Genomic DNA, 18945 nt, shown 5'->3' with positions numbered 1-18945 from the left:
CTTTAGGGCATTTATTAGCAAAATTAAAGGTTATTTTTGGGCCACAGTAAACCATGGATAGCTGAAACAGCAGATACTGAATACGCAGATACGGGGGTTCTACTGCAATTGCATTTAACATTTACCCAGTTATATTAGATTTGCTTTGACTGTACTGTATGTGTATTTTATCACTCTGGGGCACTTTAAATGTCGTATATTACCTGTAGGTGTGGTAGCCAGGCAAGCTACCATACCTATCACCTAACTTCCTACAATAAATACTACTCACCCCCCACCCTACATTAAGACTACAAATGTTTTAAGATAAGCACTGGGTGTACTATATGCATATTTTACTTTTTTGTTGTTTTTTAATGCCTAGGTATCTTAATATATGATAGTGTAAACATGTTATGAATGAAGCATTGGTATGCATTTATAAATGAAAAAAGTGAGATTCACCTTACGGCGATTTTCACTTTACGGTAGTAGCCTGGAACCTAACCCACTGTATAAGTGGGGCCCTACTGTATATTATTATTATTCTTACATTTGTGGGGAACACTAAACCCATAGGGGTCATGCAGTGGCTGAGGAAATAGGAGGCATCCAGGTTTGGTCCAAAGAAGAGCACAGGTCCAATTCCTTTGATCAAGGCTTCCCCTGCATTAACAAACCTTTCATTGGGCATGGAACATGGAAGAAGTATTTCTTGTGTAATTATTTATTTCAGGAGATATTAATGAAGATCAATTAGGTTAGATAAGGTATCAATTAAATTAGGTAATGTTTGATCAGGTTACAAAACCTAACCTGAAAGCGCAACCCATCTGTTAACATTTGCCTAGACACGACACTAGTATTACTATGTCATTTTATACAGTTAACAGCAAAACCGGTTAGAAGCACACACTATAACTCTCCTCACCTGTTTGGTTCGCCACTGCACCCTGGCCACAGAATCATTGTACGTCCTTCTGATGGCAGTGAAGTCGATGCTGGGATAAAGGATGGGTGGGGGCTGTAGCACCCTCAAGAGGCCAGTCTGGATCTCATTGTTGTAGCGAACTCCCAAGTCCAGGGCACGCTGAGACCTGCATGCAGAGAAAATAATTGAAACAGTTTATATTTTACGAGGAGTGATGAATGGACTAACAGGTAATGATATATAGTGTTTAAAAACAAGAATGGAAGGAAAGGAACCAAAGAGATAACAAGGGAAAGAAATATAAATTGCTGAAACGATGGATAAAGACACAAGTGTAGTATAATGTGATCCCTTATTGACAACATTTTGCCCACTGTGTGGGCAAAATGTTGGGGAGAAAGAATGCGTGATTATATAGGGAATGTCATGATGTGAAAAGTCAGGTGAGATATATTGAAGCTTCTTGGGTTACAATTTTGACAGATATATGACTTGTAAAAGGTTGGATTAGAGAAAAACCTGGCTAGCTTGAGACAGGTCTGTAACAGTTTTCCTCTCTACTGTGACCTGCTAGTGTGAGGTCAAGTTTGATTAAGAAGCTTCCTGACAAGAGGCTCAGAAAAACCATACCCCGGCCGGGATTGAACCCGTGGTCAGAGAGTCTCAAAACTCCAGGCTCAGCTATAGTGTGTAAGCCATTGTTTTGGGTGAAGTTGTTTGATATGCTGATCTGTGATAATTCCAGAATCCTGAGTTTCGATGTGTCTTCTTTGACAAATGAGTCGTGTGCCATTATTATCAAGTGGCTGTGAGAATTTGTCTAAAATACAGGCATTGTTCAGGTGGTTCATACTTCTGGCATACTGGTGTTCAGAAATGCATGTATGAAGGTCTCTAGATGTTTCTCCAACATTTATTTGGTTTGGAGTTGTTGGTGGTGTCACTGGTGTAATAATGTTGATAGAATTCTTGACAATATGTCAAGTGAAACGATACGTCATGTAGGTCTTTACCTGAGACTAGTACAGCACTGTGCGCTGTCTACATACAACATAAGTTTACACTTGACACTGATGGGTATGTCATTGACATAACATAAAAATAGTAAAGAGCCCAGAATACTGCTTTGAATTATTATGTGAGTAAATTACCTGCATGAGATTTATTATTACATGCAAGTAATTTGGGTGAGATAAGTGGGACTTAAGTCACAGTAGATCACCAATCTATAACCCCCTCGATGCCCACTTCTTCACCACTCTCATGAAAAGCTAGACCTGATATTAAATTAATAATTTCAATATTAAAACCATCTAATCTGGTAAATTAAAATTGTGGACTGTATATGATTAGGTTTGCTGGGTACACAAAATAAATTCATATTAACACTTACCATTTAATTATTGTAGATGGATCACACCACAATACTGGCCTGACACCTAGATCCTACACTGGCCAGCTGGCAATCTAAATGCAAGGGCTAATGGTGCACTTCCCTATGAGTGATAGTTGTATCCCTTATCTTCCGCAATCCACATGTAATTCTTGAGGTCCCGCAAGTTTCATGTCCCAATTCTTCAGCAGGGGACATTAACACGAGTTCCTATTACAAATTCAGGCTGAAACCTCCCAATTTGGATCAGAATTTCCACGACAACCAGTGCTCAAAAATTACAAAATGGGGTCTCCTTTCTGGTGTCACTACTGGCTGTTGTACATTCCCCTCACTCAAAATTTCTCAAAAGGGTCAGCTCAGCCTCATGTTTTATTACACAATTATTGTATTATTCAAATTTACACATACTGAATTTAGGAAAATCAAAATTTTCCTCAACTACCTTGGGGAACCCCACATGCTATCGGCAGGGGTTCTGATTCTGTATTGTTGATCTCGACAATTTGTTTCCTGATCTTTAGGTAGAACTTAAACCAGTTTACAGAGCCTACAAGCTATTCTTGTAGTTTCTTACATAATATGTTATGGTTAACTGTGTCGAATGCTGTTTTCGAAGTCTAAGGTCACCATACCTATGCATTGATGCGTACTCCTTCCAAGCATGAAACCATACAACTGAGGAGACAAAAAATTATTTGATTTTATGCACGAGACGATTTAGAATCATCCTCTTAACTGTTTTACACAAGCCAGCTACTGGGAGATATTGGGTGAAATACATTTTCTTGATTGTGTGGAAATGAGACTTTTGGTCCACGATTTAGGGAGCTCCCCAGTTATACAGCCCATGTTTTACAGCTCAAGCAAGGGATTTCATGGTACTTAACAGAACAGTCTGAGCATGATTTAATATTTTTCCTCTCAGGAGACGGAGAGGAACCATAAATAAAAGGACGCATGTGCAGCTAATGCGACATTTTTATTGTGGCAACGTTTTGCTCTCCATGAGCTTTGTCAAGCCGTAATGACTTGACATATTATCGGTAATTCTACCAACATTATTACAGTCATAAAGTTAGTCACCTCTCAGTCTAGGAGAAGAAAGAGTGTTGCCATCATGAACCATGTTTTTTTTACTCAATATTAGCTGAGAAGAACAATGCCCACTTACCTGTGACGATCTATATGTCACATGATGTAATATTCATGATTTACTAGAGTTGCATACTGTCATGTATTAATTATAATTTGTAAGACGACTTAATTAAGTGACGTGCTTGAAGCATCAGTCTGCAAAGGAGGGGAAAAGGGGTAATAGTTGGAGGAACAATAATATCGAATTAATGTCGAACACTCTGGTGATACACCTCTTAACAACCACGACAGCATCAAGACACTCCCTAAATATTTTTCATCATATTGCTTGAATAAATGAAGACAGGACAAGGGAACCTGTGTAAAGGAAACACCAGGATTAAGAAAAATGGAGGGTTCTTCCTGGGTCCCAATGATTAATTTGCTTCGGGTTGTCTAAGATCTACAAAGGTATCTGGGGAAGCAGGTAACCTGGGCAGTTTTAAGTATCTAGGACAACGTGTTAAAGAAATTACTGTTGAGTTGTATGGTCAAGTAGTATCGTATAGTTTTGTTTATTATGATAGACACATCATCAATCCGTCGGCGATATAAAATTGTAACTTTTCCCTTCTCTTTAACAAAAACATAATCATATAGTTCATTAGCACTTTAATTTTCATAAATCAAATTCTGAGCATAATTCATCCACCTATAAAGGTGATTATCAGTCATGATAGATGTCCCAAGTGAGGGGCAGTTACTGAAGAAACACAGAGGGAGGATCTGAGAGCCCGTCAGTCCACTCTGAAAGTGGGTAGAACTTAGTATTTTCTACATTTATCATTGCTTGTTTCATAACTCACTCTCTGAATTGTGTCGACATCATAACTCAAATGAATGAGACAAAATACAGGACCTCAAATGGGATTAAAGTTATATTAACATTGTTAGGATATCATAGGTTAAATATTTAATTATTATTATTACATGCCAGTTTAATGTACCTAAAATGCAACATTGCAAAATATTTATTTGTAACATTTGTAGGATGACTTAAACGTCAAGTTTAAGTATGACTGATTGCAATTCCATCAAGATGATCCCCAATATACACAAAGAAATCAATCTGAAAATAATCAAAATGGGAAAGGTTGTGGTCACCACCTGACTACTCCCGCATTAAGAGACACTTTTTCCTGATGAATAAAATACTCTACAAGTACCTGAGGTTAGAATCTGCGTCGGCAAGGAGTAGGAAAATTAGGATGTCACTCCGCTCATGCTCTGTGGTCTCCTTCAGTATGGAGTCAATAGTGCGGGTCAGGTAGTCGTCCTTGCGCCACACTGACGATATACCAATTGTCAGGTAGCGGGTATTGCTGTGGAGAGAGAGGAGACATGGTAGAAGACTAAATGTGGGCAAGGAAAGATACAAAGAAATTTGGAAAGATTAAAATGAATAGGCCTACATTGAGGAATAGAGCCACTCACATGGCAGCATGTGGAAATGACAGATGGCAGAAGACTTATAAGTCCACAATGAGACTAACAACTGAGATCTATGTCCTATCAAAATTAAGGACTATTGTTTATTATCTATGAGACAAAGATAAAAAGCAGAAGGCTCTCTATGCACTCACAACTATCTCCGGCCTCTGCTAGCATGAGAAATTGGGAAAATATACCATACCACACTGAAAACACGAAATTTACAGAAGGAATGGAACTATAAGGAGAGGACTACAACTACCTCTATTAAAATCGTTCCGTTTTTATCTTAATACTCATGTTACTCCACTGCCATTCACTTAGCTGTGTACTAGTAGTTCTGAGACTATCACATCAACATACTTTTACCTCTGATACTATAACTGTCTCGGTTGCTGACAAATTAAGTGCAATCCGTGGACTTGTATAATGGAACAAAATTCGCGTAAGTTTTACATAGAAACAATGCAGCACTTAGAAAGGGATTTCCTCAGCTTTGCCATCAAGTAAACACTGAGTTAGACATATTTATTTTAAAAATGTTTCGCCCGTACAGCAGACTTCTTCAGTCGAATACAGAGGAGGTAGCAGAAACAGAGGAGAGGTAAAGATGATGTAATAAGTCCATCAGCCTTGAAGAAAAAGTGTAGAGTTGGCCAGTCCCTCAGCCTGGAGAAGCGTTCGGTCCCATGGTCTAGAACAATGTGAAGCTGAAGCCAGGTAAGGCTTGTCAGGAAATAGGACAAGTGTTTCCTGACGCGGGTCATAGTCATATTATGACCCGCAGCTGGAGCTCTTGGTCATCTGATTGAGGCCTTCCGCTGGCTTACTGTTCCACTCCTTTACAAATTAAGGTTATAATTATGATCGATTTATAAGAAATCTGAAGCATGAGGATGGAACCTTTTATATAGCTATAGGTGAGTCATGGAAACTCTAGATGAAGTCACAGAATCGTATTATTGATGTTATAAAATACCGACAAGTTAATGAATAAGACACACGTGCAACACTTCGGTATCTTTATTGCTGAAACCTTCAGCCTGCACAACAGGTTTCTTCAGTCGGATACAGAAGAAAACAACACTGGAAGCAGATGATATATATAGTATTGATGTGACTACTCCTCAAGCCTCAAGCACGGGCACGCGGCCAGATATATATATACTAGAGTAAAGGCGAGATGAAGCAGCTGGAGCTGACGTCACATGCATACAGTGCTGAATACCATCAATAACATGATGATAATCTGACGCAGCAACATCATCATGGTATCTTGGTACGAGCGATTTGTGCAACTATTTTGCTTTGCTAAAACTTTTTTAGCGACACCTACTTCCACTAGCTGGTGACGCTTATATGTGACGTCAACTCCAGCTGCTTCATCTCACCTCTACACTAGTACAGAAGGTCTGGTCATTTACCTATGTTTTAAACTTGAGAGAGTGACCACCTCCCACCGAGGGTGACTGAGAAAGAGAGAGGGGGAGAATTTGAAAGGAAAGGGGTAAAATACAGAGTTGAAGAGGGTCAAATAGAGGAAGAGATGGAGTGTTAGAGGGAAAAGGGTGAAAGAGGGAGGGGAATGTCAGAGAGAGGGAAAGGGTGAAGGAGGGAGGGGAATAGCAGAGAGAGGGAGAACGTGAGAGAAAAATAGTGAAAGAAGATGAAGAGGGACAGAGAGGAAGAAGACGATAGGAAAGGGAAAGGAAGGGGCGTGAGAAAAAGAGACAGAGGTTGAGAGAGGGAGAAGGCAAAAAAAAGGGACGGTGTGCGAGGCCCAATGATCAAAAGAAAATGAATGCAGAAAACATAAATATTGAAGGGAGCTATAAAATACAGACCCCGAGAGGAAGAGAGAGAGGGAGAAAACAAATAATAGAACACAGCAGAAAGCAGTTAAACAAAAGATATCTAAAATTTCACTCTTATTTTTTGTGTGTGAACCCAACAAATAGCGCAAGGAAGATGTGTGTGCGGATAATTGGGTTATCAGTGTGGCATCAACACGCCTCCCAAACCTTACACTGAAGCAAGGATTTGTATTTAATTCAACTGACCTTGGACGGGATTCAAGGCGAGGTCCAGGTAGTATAATATCATTTTAAAACAAGTGCTTTAATGCTAGTGAAGCGGTCTTTCTCCAAGAAAATGGAGACATTCACTCTTTCGTTGAATCATAACTGATTACCCACCACAGTTTCCATAGGATCCCTACCGTTTTACCGCAGGGGTAATAATAAATGAGTAAAATGCAATCTGTGGCAAAAGTCTGGCTCATCACGAGCGAGGGATGTGTTATCAATACATTACGAAGGAGTGATACCAAGCTAGCAGCTAGGGTTTGCCCCCTTCAGTGATGGGAGGGATGCCTTCACGCTAGTGAATGGTTCCTGTTTACGGTTCTGGCCTCACAGGCTGCTCAACTTTTTTCTTTATAGTTCAGTTCTACAAGTACAATAACTTTTTCATTAACACATGGAATTCCTGTTTTTTCCCAAGTGTTATTAAATGGCGGGTTATCTGCATCTAGTATAAGCACAGATTTATACCTAAGAATATGTTGAATAATGGATCATTTTAAAAAGAAGGGGGCTTCTGGGACTGAAGAAAATTAGGGGGACGGCTGAAGTCCCGGAGCCCCGGTGGTGTCACCACTGAATTAAAGTGTGCTGGGGCGGTGAAGACATCGGAAGTGAATTAATTCTACGTGTCCACTGATAGCCAGGACAGTCTTTTACTATATTGTGAACTAACACTACAACCTGGCAGTCCTCGCAGAGCGATGAAGGTCGTTTCTCCATGAAGTATCCGCTAGCGAGGCGCATGTGGCCGATACACAGGCAGGAGAGTGCTGTCTCCTAAGATGATCGCCAAAAATCTAAACGTGGTTTGATGGAAAGCAGTTTATTAGCTTATCAGTGAGGTTTCAAATGCCCCACACCAGGGACAAGTGATATATAACTGTGAAGCCTAAACGAAAAGGAATTAGGTAATTTTTCAACAATCATTATCCCTTAGTATTATTTTCTAAAATGAAAGTTTGAATGGATTAAACCGTCCTGTGTATTTAAGTTACCATGTGAATAGCCTACTATTTTTGTTTATAGCCTCACTGGGCTATAGAGCCCTCCAACAACCATTAATAAAGTAGGAGGGACACTGGAGCTGAGTGAACGTTTGATGTAACAGGAGTGGAAATCTGTCAGCTCTGAGATAAATATCAATAATCACCCTTCTCTTCATCCTGGTAGCTCTATTTACTTATGATTTTAATTATGTTGGGGAAACAGCCATGAGCCTGGAGCAACGTTATAAGTGAGCACCGGAATGTATGTACTTGGGGTGACCTGTATAATGTCTGCGTCATCCACTGTAATATTCATGATTCCTTCATGAAATTCAACGAGACCAAACTCGTCATCCAGGAAGAATAATCGAACTGTGTCGTCTGGATACCTGAAGGATGCTTTCGGGGGTCAACGCCTCCCACGGCCCGGCCCCCAAACAAGGCCTGACCAATCAGACTGTTGCTGCTTGCCGCACGCATTCCAACGTGCGAACCACAGACCGGCTGGGCAAAAACTGATTTGAATAACTTATTAGGTTCCATCTTGAAGAGACCCAGAAGTTTGTTGGTAATTTCCCTTATGCACAAAGGGAGGGCGATGAAAAGTTGAGCACCTCTGACACTTATTAAGCTTTCCTTTACTGTAGTTGCTCGCCAATGCTTTCACTGGAGGTACTCTGCACCGTCTGCCAAGTCTCAGGCCTTTGTAAGGAGTGATTTTGGTGTAAATGTTTGGAACCAGTCCCTCCAGCATTTTTCACTTGCACATTATAATGTATTTCTCTCGTCTACGTTCAAGCTCTGGTGGCCTGGTGGTTAACGCTCTCGCTTCACACGGTGAGGGCCTGGGTTCGATTCCCAGCCAGAGTAGAAACATTGGACGTGTTTCTTCCACCTGTTGTCTATGTTCCCCATCAGTAAAATGGGTACCTGGGTGTTAGTCGACTGGTGTGGGTCGCATCCTGGGACACTGACCTAAGGAGGCCTGGTCACAGACCGGGCCGCGGGGGCGTTGACCCCCGGAACTCTCTCCAGGTAAACTCCAGTAGTTCAGATGTTTATTCAGATTATTTTGGGTCACTGCATATACAAAATATACAATAATGAGAAACCTCATAAGAACCATAGCATTTCGGCCATAATGTATACAGACAGTGATTTTCATTGTATACATTCTGTACGTTTCCCAGCTCAGTCTCGCTTGCCTTGAAGGTGACCGTTAGTATACAGCAGTATTCCATCCTGGAGAGAAAAAGTGACATGAAGAGTATTATCATTGTTCTTTATCTCATGTCTTGAACGTTCATGTTATCCAGCCTATCATTTTCCTTGTTGAAGCGATAGCGACTCTGTTGTGACCCTTGAATGAGAAATCTTCTGACATCACTCCCAAGATTTTGCAAAGGCGTTTGACAAATGCGATCATGGAGTGATAACGCACAAGGAAGGTAGGCAGATGGATTTTCGGTTTCCTAACATACACAACACAAAAAGTAGTAGTGAACAGGGCAAGATCCAGCATCAACGAGGTCAAAAGCTCAGTGCCCCAAGGCACTGTCCTGGCACCTCTGCTGTTCCTCATCCTCATAGCAGACATAGACAGAAACACCCGGCATACTTTTGTATCATCATTTGCAGATGACACTAAAATAAGCATGAAAGTCAGTACGGTAGAGGACGCTGAAAAAGTACAGGAAGACATAAACAGGGTTTTCCAGTGGGCAGTGGAAAACAACATGACGTTCAATGGTGATAAGTTCCAGCTGCTTAGATATGGAAAGAATGAAGAACTCAAAAGGAGCACTATATACAAAACTCAAGAGGGTCACCAAATAGAACGTAAGGAACACGTAAAAGACCTAGGAATAATTATGTCAGCCGACCTTTCTTTTAAAGACCATAACAAGGCAAAGATCACGACAGCCAGGAAAATGACTGAGTGGGTACTGAGAACTTTCAAAACAAGGGAAACAATGCCGATGGTGACACTCTTCAAATCGCTAGTGCTCCCTCACTTAGAATATTGCTCAGTGCTGACGGCCCCGTTCAGGGCAGGAGAAATATCGGAGCTGGAACAAATACAGAGATCGTTTACGGCTCACATTGAGCCAGTAAAGCACCTAAACTACTCGGAATGCCTGCAAGTCTTGAACATGTACTCACTGGAGCGGAGGAGAGAGAGATACATGATAATATATACCTGGAAGGTACTCGAGGGCCTGGTCCCAAATCTGCACACTGCCATAACAACATACTGGAGTGAGAGATATGGGAGGAAATGTAAAATAAACCCAGTGAGGAGCAGGGGTGCGGTGGGGACAATAAGGGAACACTGTATCAATATCCGGGGTCCCAGACTTTTCAACATCTTACCAGAAGATATCAGAAACACTGCTGGAACAAGTGTTGAAGCCTTCAAGAGGAAACTAGACAAGTATCTTCACCAGGTGCCAGATCAACCAGGCTGTGATGGATATGTGGGGCAGCGGGCCTCCAGCAGCAACAGCCTGGTTGACCAGGCAAGCACCAGACGAGCCTGGCCCATGGCCGGGCTCAGAGAGTAGATATACTCTCGAAATTCTTCAAAGGTATATCAAAGGTAAGGTATATCAAAGGTATATATATATATATCTTGCACATGGAACTTTTGTTCAAGTGAATGATTTAAGTTTGTTCTGTATTCCGAATTCAGTGGAAAGTGCTTGTGTGGCCGGTCTAGTATTGCTTCTGAGCTTACAGGTCGATCAAGATGTCGATAACTGCTCTGGTTTATTCTCCGGATTATTAACATATTGACAAAGGCTTGACAGTGAGGTGAAAGGAAGTGGCAGCAGAGTCAAGCCAGGGAGCACAGGACGAGACGTGTGCCTCGTAACGAGGTTGAGAGAGAGAGCGCGCAACCCCAATGACAGCCTGCAGGTATCACTTGTGTGACGTCTGGGATATTTCAATGGGTGAACGAGTGGCCTAAACTTTGGTTGCAACTTTACCATTTCGGAACCCGGCGATCACCTAAAGTTGGAGTTCTAGAGCACTGTGATGGGCCACTGGACCTTTCCTGGCGGGTTCCTCACCTCTCCCACATTTTCATACTACACTGATCCTCCCCTTCCTTTTCCTAGTCCTCACCCACTCCGTCTGTGGTTATCTTTGTACAACTGAAGAAGCAATTCGTGGCAAAACATTTCCTCAGTAAAAATATCATAACTCTGCACTTGTGTCTTGTTTCACATTTGTGGGTATCTTATTATACCGTCTCTTGTCCTGAAAGCTTGAAGCCAGTCAGAAGTGGGACAGAAATCAAAATCAGGAGTATTCTAAATAGAATTAACCAGAGGGCATCTGCGCATGCCAATAGTTTCATGAACTTTTTTTCTAGGTAAAGAACATCAGTGTTTAAAATTTGAAGCTGTTCGTATGAGGCGCCCTCGATAAATACACGACATCAACCACTTATAGGAACCCCTTTCTGGGATACCTAATTATGATGTTTTAAAAAAAATTCACAACTGTGCAACTTGGATTTAAGTTGCTACTTCGCTTTTGTCTAATTTTTCCTGCTTTCATCTATTTGTTTGAAAAGTGCATTATTAAACTGCACTCAGACCACCGAATTCTACAGGTACTCCAGAGGTCGCGTTGCCAGGTCCTCCCACATCAACCATTTTTTTTCTTTACGTCGTTAAATTCATAATTCATTTCAAAGCCCAGCCCTATCTAAAATATGCTTCCACCCTCTATGATGTGACCCACAACAGTAAGCTAATATACAGGTCCGTATTATCTTCTCGGTGACCAGGACTGAACCTGGGCCCTTCGGAAATGAGGTAAAATCTTTACCACTGGTCTACGAGTTCCCCTCAAGGAAGGTTCCTTGATGTTGGTGAGGGGCTCTTGAATTAGGGAATTGGATCTGTGCTCCAGTTCCCCGAATTAAGCCTGAATGCCTTCCACATCCCCCCCCCCCCCAGGCGCTGTATAATCCTCCGGGTTTAGCGCTTCCCCCTTGATTATGATAATAATAATAATGGTCTACGAGTTATCTAATATATTCATATCAGTGTCGTTGGATGCCATCGTCTACAGTATTACATGTGGGTTTTTTTTAATCCTGTTTATCTGAATATTCTTGAGAAAGTGTTGCCGCTTTCTCTCCCGTTTCTATCCCTCCTTCGGGGAAAGGGGAAAATAGACTTGAGAAGTATAATCTCTTCAGTTATCACCTTAAGGTTTCAAAAGGGGGGGAGGGGAGGGGTGGCACTGAAATTCCAGGTGCCAGCTGCAAGCTCAGGTGTCACTGTCAATGAGACCTGACTCATGTAACTGACTAAATCTCAGTTATTCGTTGAGTATTATGTAGGTCAGTGTGGTTAACATTCTCTTACACTAAGTTACCAGTTACTTTCACCATTTCAAGCATACTGGCAACAGTATCCAGGCATGAGAAGCCGGTGTAAGCAGGGTTATGATTCTGAATGGCCTGGGGCATCATTCATGTTCAAGAAACCAGAAAGGGGATAACATGGCAGGGTGTCGTGACTTCTAAGCTATGAGAGAGAGGGTGAGGTTTAATCTACAATTTTTTCTGAAAATAAGAAAAGTTTTGGAGTGATATACAAAACTTGAAAAAGGCCAATGAACAAATTGATTTAACATTTAAGTACAACAGAGAGCGAGTCTTTAAAATGAGGTAGATTCTGGGATGGATGGATTATGTTGATCAGCTGTTGAATGTTGATGGAGAGAGGGGAGGCAGTGATTCCTTACATCGGGCAAGGAGTTTTGACTCCTTTTAGAAGTGAGAAAGAGGCAGATGTGAGTATGGGAAAAGTACATGAGACAGTTATAGAATGAAAGAGGGTAATAACAAAAAAAAGGCACAATACCGTGACTGGAACGATACACAAATAACCCGCACATAAAAGAGAGAAGCTTATGACGACGTTTCAGTCCATTGACTTTGTAAATGGTCCAAGTCGGACCGAAACGTCGTCGTAAGCTTCTCTCTTTTATGTGCGGGTTATTTGTGTAAAGAGGGTAATGTATCTGGGATAGATGGGATTAAGGCAGAAATGTTAAAAAATAGGTAGGGATATTGTTTTTGGAGCGGTTACTGTATTTGTTCTTCATATGCATGAAAGGGGAAAGGTACCTAGGGATCAGCATAGAGCATTACCTGGAGAGGGTTTCGGGGATTAACGCCCCCGCGGCTCGGTCTTAGACCAGGCCTCATGGTAGATCAGGGTCTGATCAACCAGGCTGTTACCGCTGGCCGCACGCAAGCTGACGTACGAAAAACAGCCCGGTTGGTCAGGTACTGACTTTAGGTGCCTGTCCAGTGCCTTCTTGAAGACAGCCAGGGGTCTATTGGTAATCCCCCTTATGTATGCTGGGAGGCAACTGAACAGTCTTGGGCTCCGGACACTTACTGTGTTATCTCTTAGTGTACTCGTGGTGCCTCTGCTTTTCATCGGGGGAATGTTACATCTCCTGCCGAGTCTTTTACTTTCATAGGGAGTGATTTTCGTGCTCAGGTTTGGTACCAATCCCTCCAGGACCTTCCAAGTGTATATTATCATGCATCTCTCTCGCCTGCGTTCCAGGGAATACAGATCGTACTTACGTGTGCCGTGTGCATACAAAGTTCGTTTGTACAAAGAAAAAGGATAGAAGAGAATGTAAGAATTATACCAGGTAAAGCGTATGGTAGACTATTATTGAAAGAATTATTCTTTAAGACAGAGAATCAGGATGCAGAGGCACAAATAAATTTTAGGAAGGATATAGAATGTGTAGACCAAATGTTTACTTTGAACCACATAGGTAAACAGTACTTTGATAAAAGTAAGAAAGTTTTCATTGCATTTACAGATTAATAAATTTCATAAGATAGGGTGGACAGGGGAGCAATGTGGCAGATGTTGCAGGTGTATGGAATAGGTGGTAGGTTACTTAAAACGGTTAAGAGTTTTTACGAGGATAGTGAGGCTCAAGTTAGGATATATAGGAGAGGAGCCGATTATTTCCCAGTAACAGCAGACCCTAGACAGGGATGCGTGATGTTACCATGGCTGCTTAACATATTTGTATAAGAGATAAGCAATATGGTATTGGAAAGAGGTGTGGGATTGGAAGGAGAATCTGGTACAGAGTGGGAGTTGTCACAGTTGTTTTCTGCCGATATGACGAGTCTTTTGGGAGATTCTCAAGAGAAGTTGCAAAGTGTGGTATACGAATTTGGGAGGGTTTGTAAAAGACGAAGATTAGAATCGATTATGGAAAAATCAAGGTGATGAGATTATCAAAAAATCTAGGCAGTGAAAGACTGGATATCAGATAGGAGGGAGGGAGTTTGGAGGAAGGAAATGTGTTCAGATATCTGTGAGTGGACTTGTCGGCAGATGGATCTATGAAAGACTGGTTCAACCATAGGACTGACGAAGAGAAAAAGGTGGTGGTACATTGAGGCATCTGTGGAGATAAACAATTTTATCCATGGAGGCAAAGAGGGGAATGCATGAAAGTATAGTGATACCAACACTGTTGCATGAAAGTGAAGCATAAGTTTTGAATGTTGCACCGAGAAGGAGGCTGAAGGCAGTAGAGATGTTGTGCTTGCAAGTAATGTGTGGGGTGAATATTTTGCAGTGAATTCTGAGTCTGGACCCCAATGGAAAAAAGTCACTGACTTTTTTTTGGGTTATCCTAGGTTCTCTACACATATGCTGCTGTGTATGTTGATCTATGTAACTGTATTTGTGTATACCTGAATAAACTTACTTATTACTTACGTGGCGTTGCCACAGATATTATTCAGAAGGCTGAGGAGAGGAAGTTGATATGGTTTGGACATTTAGAGATGATTGAAAAAAATAGGATGACTAAGAGGGCATGTAAATTGGGGAAGGAGGGGAACGGGTCGTCCTAAGAAAAGTTAAAGGAGTGGGATAAAGGAGGATTTGAGTGGTAGAAGCTTGGACATCCAACAGGCTTGTATGAGCGTTGTACATAATAGTGGTGGCAAGTGGTTTTCAGATATGACGAGCTACTGAAGTGTCAGCTAGGCAACATTTATGAAGGGATTTAAGAAAATTAGTTAGCCAGACTTGAGTCCTGGAAGTGGAAACTAAAGTTCCTACACTTTAAAGCAGTGATGGGGATACTGCAGTTTGGAGGGTCATCTGAACTGCTATGTCCGAATATTTCTGGTAAGACACTGATTGACTGAGTAACAGTGAAAGTGTTTTCTTCCTTGTCCAGTCTCTGCCTCGGTAGGCAAGAGTATTATTTTTATAATGATAATAATAATGATAATAATAATAATAATAATAATAATAATAATAATAATAATAATAATAATAATAATTCTTATTATTATTATTATCATCATCATTATTATTATATTCATGGGGAAGCGCTAAATCTCTAGAAGCCAAAGAGCACCTGGGAATGGGAATCAGGTTTGATCCAAAGGTGGACAGGATACCTTCAATTCCTTAAATTCAAAGCTTTACTAGCATTCCAATTACTCTTATATTTAGTAATGAAAGCTTTATTTACTCAGCTGAATTTACAAATTTAGAGCTGCTATCTTACCTCAGCTTATTTGCAAGCGCAGCCCTAACTAAAGTACACCAAGGCAGACTCTACCCACAACAGTCGTCTAACTCCCGGGTACCTACTTACTGCTAGGTGACGGGGAAACAGTTGTAAGGAAACACGCCTAACATTTCCACTCGTGCCCGGGACCAAACCACCTTCCCTCAGTTGTGAGCTGAGGCGTACAGTTTAGACCATTCTATACCTGGGTGCCTTTCTGAGCAACTTTTAACTGTTTCTGCAATTAACTGATAATGTTTGTATAATAATCTCATTTATATTCAGGTTCACCGTGTAATGATTTTGAAAGTGCTGGGCTTACCACTGATTATAACGGTGCTCCGTGGCCTGGTGGCAAAAGCTCTCGCTTCACACGGTGAGGGTTCGGGTTCGGTTCCTAGCGAAGGGGTAGAAACATCGGACGTGCTTCCTTATACCTGTTGTCTATGTTCACCCATCAGTAAAATGGGTACCTGGGTGTTAGTGGACTGGTGTGGATCGCATCCTGGGACAAAACTGACCTAATGTGCCCGAAATGCTCAGCATAACAAGCGGCTTTCTATATAGTAGTATGTCATTGATATCAGCTAGAACTGTATACCTTGTACATGTACTTGTAGTAAATAAAAATATTATTATTATTATTATTATTATTATTATTATTATAATTATTATTAATGGAAGATGTTGTGAGTGTGATGCCCACACTATTTTCATAACCATACTGAGTGCACTGATGCTGTTGAAGGGATGTAGGGACAATGAACTGGAACCACCCTCTCGTTCCTTGGATCAAAGGTGATTGCCTCCCATTCCTCAGGATTTTTTTGAGCCTATATGAACCATCCTGATAAATTGTTCTCTAAAGTCACATGTTCTACTCTCACATTTATGTACATGTCCCATGTAATATATATATATATATATATATATATATATATATATATATATATATATATATATATATATATATATATATATATATATATATATATATATATATATATATATATATATATATATATGTCGTGCCGAATAGGTAAAACTGGTCAATTAGCAAGAACTCATTTAAAATTAAGTCCTTTCTAAAATTTTTTCTTATACGTTTAAATATATATTTTTTCATTAATATTGATGTAAAAAATTTTAATTTTGCACCAAAAGAATCTTAGAAAACTTACCTAACCTTATTATAACAAGTGTAATTTATTTTAGCCTAACGTAACTAAATATATTTTAGATAAGTTTACAATAATTTAATAATAAATAAACACAGTGAAATGTATTTTTTTCGTTAGGTTCAGAATGATTTTGGCGAAATTATTGCATACACAAATTTTCACTAGTCCTATATGGCAAGATGAGCGTTGCTATTTAAGCCAAGATGGCAAGTTCTGCCTATTCGGCACGATATATATATATATATATATATATATATATATATATATATATATATATATATATATATATATATATATATATATCCTCTTGAATTTTACTCATTGCTATGTTCCATATCACATCTTCACATAATATTGCATATTTCTCACTGCTACAGTGTTCCACATGTTTATCCACAACCACTTCACTTCATGAGATTTTCCCTGTTCCATTCGCTCTCATTCCAGACTGACACACAAGCTTTCCATATCTCTTCCAGAAGATCTTTCCCATTTTTTCTTTTTTTTTTTTTGGTTCTCATCAATTCCATTCCTCCCTCGTCTCCCAGCTTTACTCAGCTGAATAAGTAATAATAATAATAATAATAATAATAATAATAATAATAATAATAATATTTTCATTTACTACAAGTACATGTACAAGGTATACAGTCCTAGCTGACATCAATGACATACTACTATATAGAAAGCCCCTTGTTATGCTGAGCATTTCGGGCAAATTAGGTCACTTGTGTCCCAGGATGCAACCCACACAAGTCGACTAACACCCAGGTACCCAAATTATTGATGGATGAACATAGACAAGCTGTGTAAGGAAACAAGTCCAATGTTTCCACCCCTTCGCCGGGAATCGAACCCGGACCTAACCGTGTGAAGCGAGACTATTTCTTATTCTTTTCAAACTACAGCTTCCATCTACATGTTTTTGCTCTTGCATTTCCCACTTACATAACTGACAGTTATTGTATTGCCTTTATACACACACACACACACACACACACACACACACACACACACACACACACACACACACACACACACACACACACACATACACACCGTGTGTCCTGAGAGAGGGAGCAGAGGCGCTATGTGTACCACTAACAACAGTCATCAGCACATCTATCGAAACAGGGCTACTACCTGAGGTATGGAAGACAGCGAATGTAGTCCCAATTTATAAAAATGGAGACAGATACGCAGCATTAAACTACAGACCAGTGTCACTAATATGTATTGTATGAAAAGTTACTGAGATTATCAGGAGAAAGGAATGAGATTATAAACGACAAGCAGCACGGATTCAGAGACAGGAAATCAAGTGTCACAAGCCTACTAGAATTCAATCACAAGGTGACAACAGTAAGACAAGAGAGAGAGAGAGGTGGGTGGATAGACTGCGTGTTCTTGGACTGAAAGAAGGTTTTTGATACAGTTCCACATAATAGATTAGTGCAAAAGCTGGAGGACCAGGCAGGTATAACAGGGAAGGCACTGCAACGGATCAGAGAACACCTGATGGGAAGGCATCAACGATTCATAGTACGTGATGAGGTGTCAGAGTGGGCACCTGTGACGAGCGGGGTTCCACAGGGGTCAGTCCTAGGACTGGTGCTGTTTCTGGTATATGTGAACGACATAACGGAAGGAATAAATTCAGAAGTGTTCCTGTTTGCAGACGATATGAAGTTAATTAGGAGAATTCAGTCGGAGGAGAACAAGGCAATACTACAGAGGGATCTGGACAGGCTGCAAGCCTGGTCCAGCATCTGGCTCCTAGAGTTCAACCCCACTAAGTGCAAAGTCATGAAGATCGGGAAGGGAAAAGATCCCAGACAGAGTATAGTCTAGGGAGCCAAAGACTACAAACATCACTCAAGGATAAGGATCTTGGAGTGTGTATAATACTGAGCACATCTCCTGAGGAGCACATCAACCAAATAACTGCTGCAGCATATGGGCGACTAGCAAACCTAAGAATAGCATTTCGGCATCTCAATAAGGAGTCGTTCCGGACCCTGTACACCGTGTACGTCAGGCCCATATTAGAGTATGCAACTCCAGTATGGAACCCACACCTGGCCAAGCACATCAAGAAACTAGAGAAAGTGCAAAGATTTGCAACGAGACTAGTCCAGGAGCTAAGGGGTATGTCCTAATAGGAGAGATTAAGGGAACTCGACCTGACGACACTGGAGGACAGGAGGGACAGGGGAAGACATAC

The 18945-nt window shown here is 40.7% G+C and overlaps 1 protein-coding gene across 1 annotated transcript in view; it reads right to left on the bottom strand.

The window, feature by feature from the left end:
- Positions 1-18945, bottom strand: part of LOC128684229 (alpha-1,3-mannosyl-glycoprotein 4-beta-N-acetylglucosaminyltransferase C) — a 398920-nt gene that overhangs the window by 70585 nt on the left and 309390 nt on the right. The window contains exons 4-5 of the mRNA XM_070088912.1: positions 4607-4762; positions 911-1076 (exon numbers count right to left, since the gene is read on the bottom strand). Coding sequence (XP_069945013.1) covers positions 911-1076; positions 4607-4762 — 322 coding nt within the window. The remainder of the gene's footprint in view (positions 1-910; positions 1077-4606; positions 4763-18945) is intronic.

Source organism: Cherax quadricarinatus, chromosome 2, assembly GCF_038502225.1.
Source record: "Cherax quadricarinatus isolate ZL_2023a chromosome 2, ASM3850222v1, whole genome shotgun sequence".
Classification (NCBI taxonomy): domain Eukaryota; kingdom Metazoa; phylum Arthropoda; class Malacostraca; order Decapoda; family Parastacidae; genus Cherax; species Cherax quadricarinatus.
This window is presented reverse-complemented; position numbering and strand designations above follow the sequence as displayed.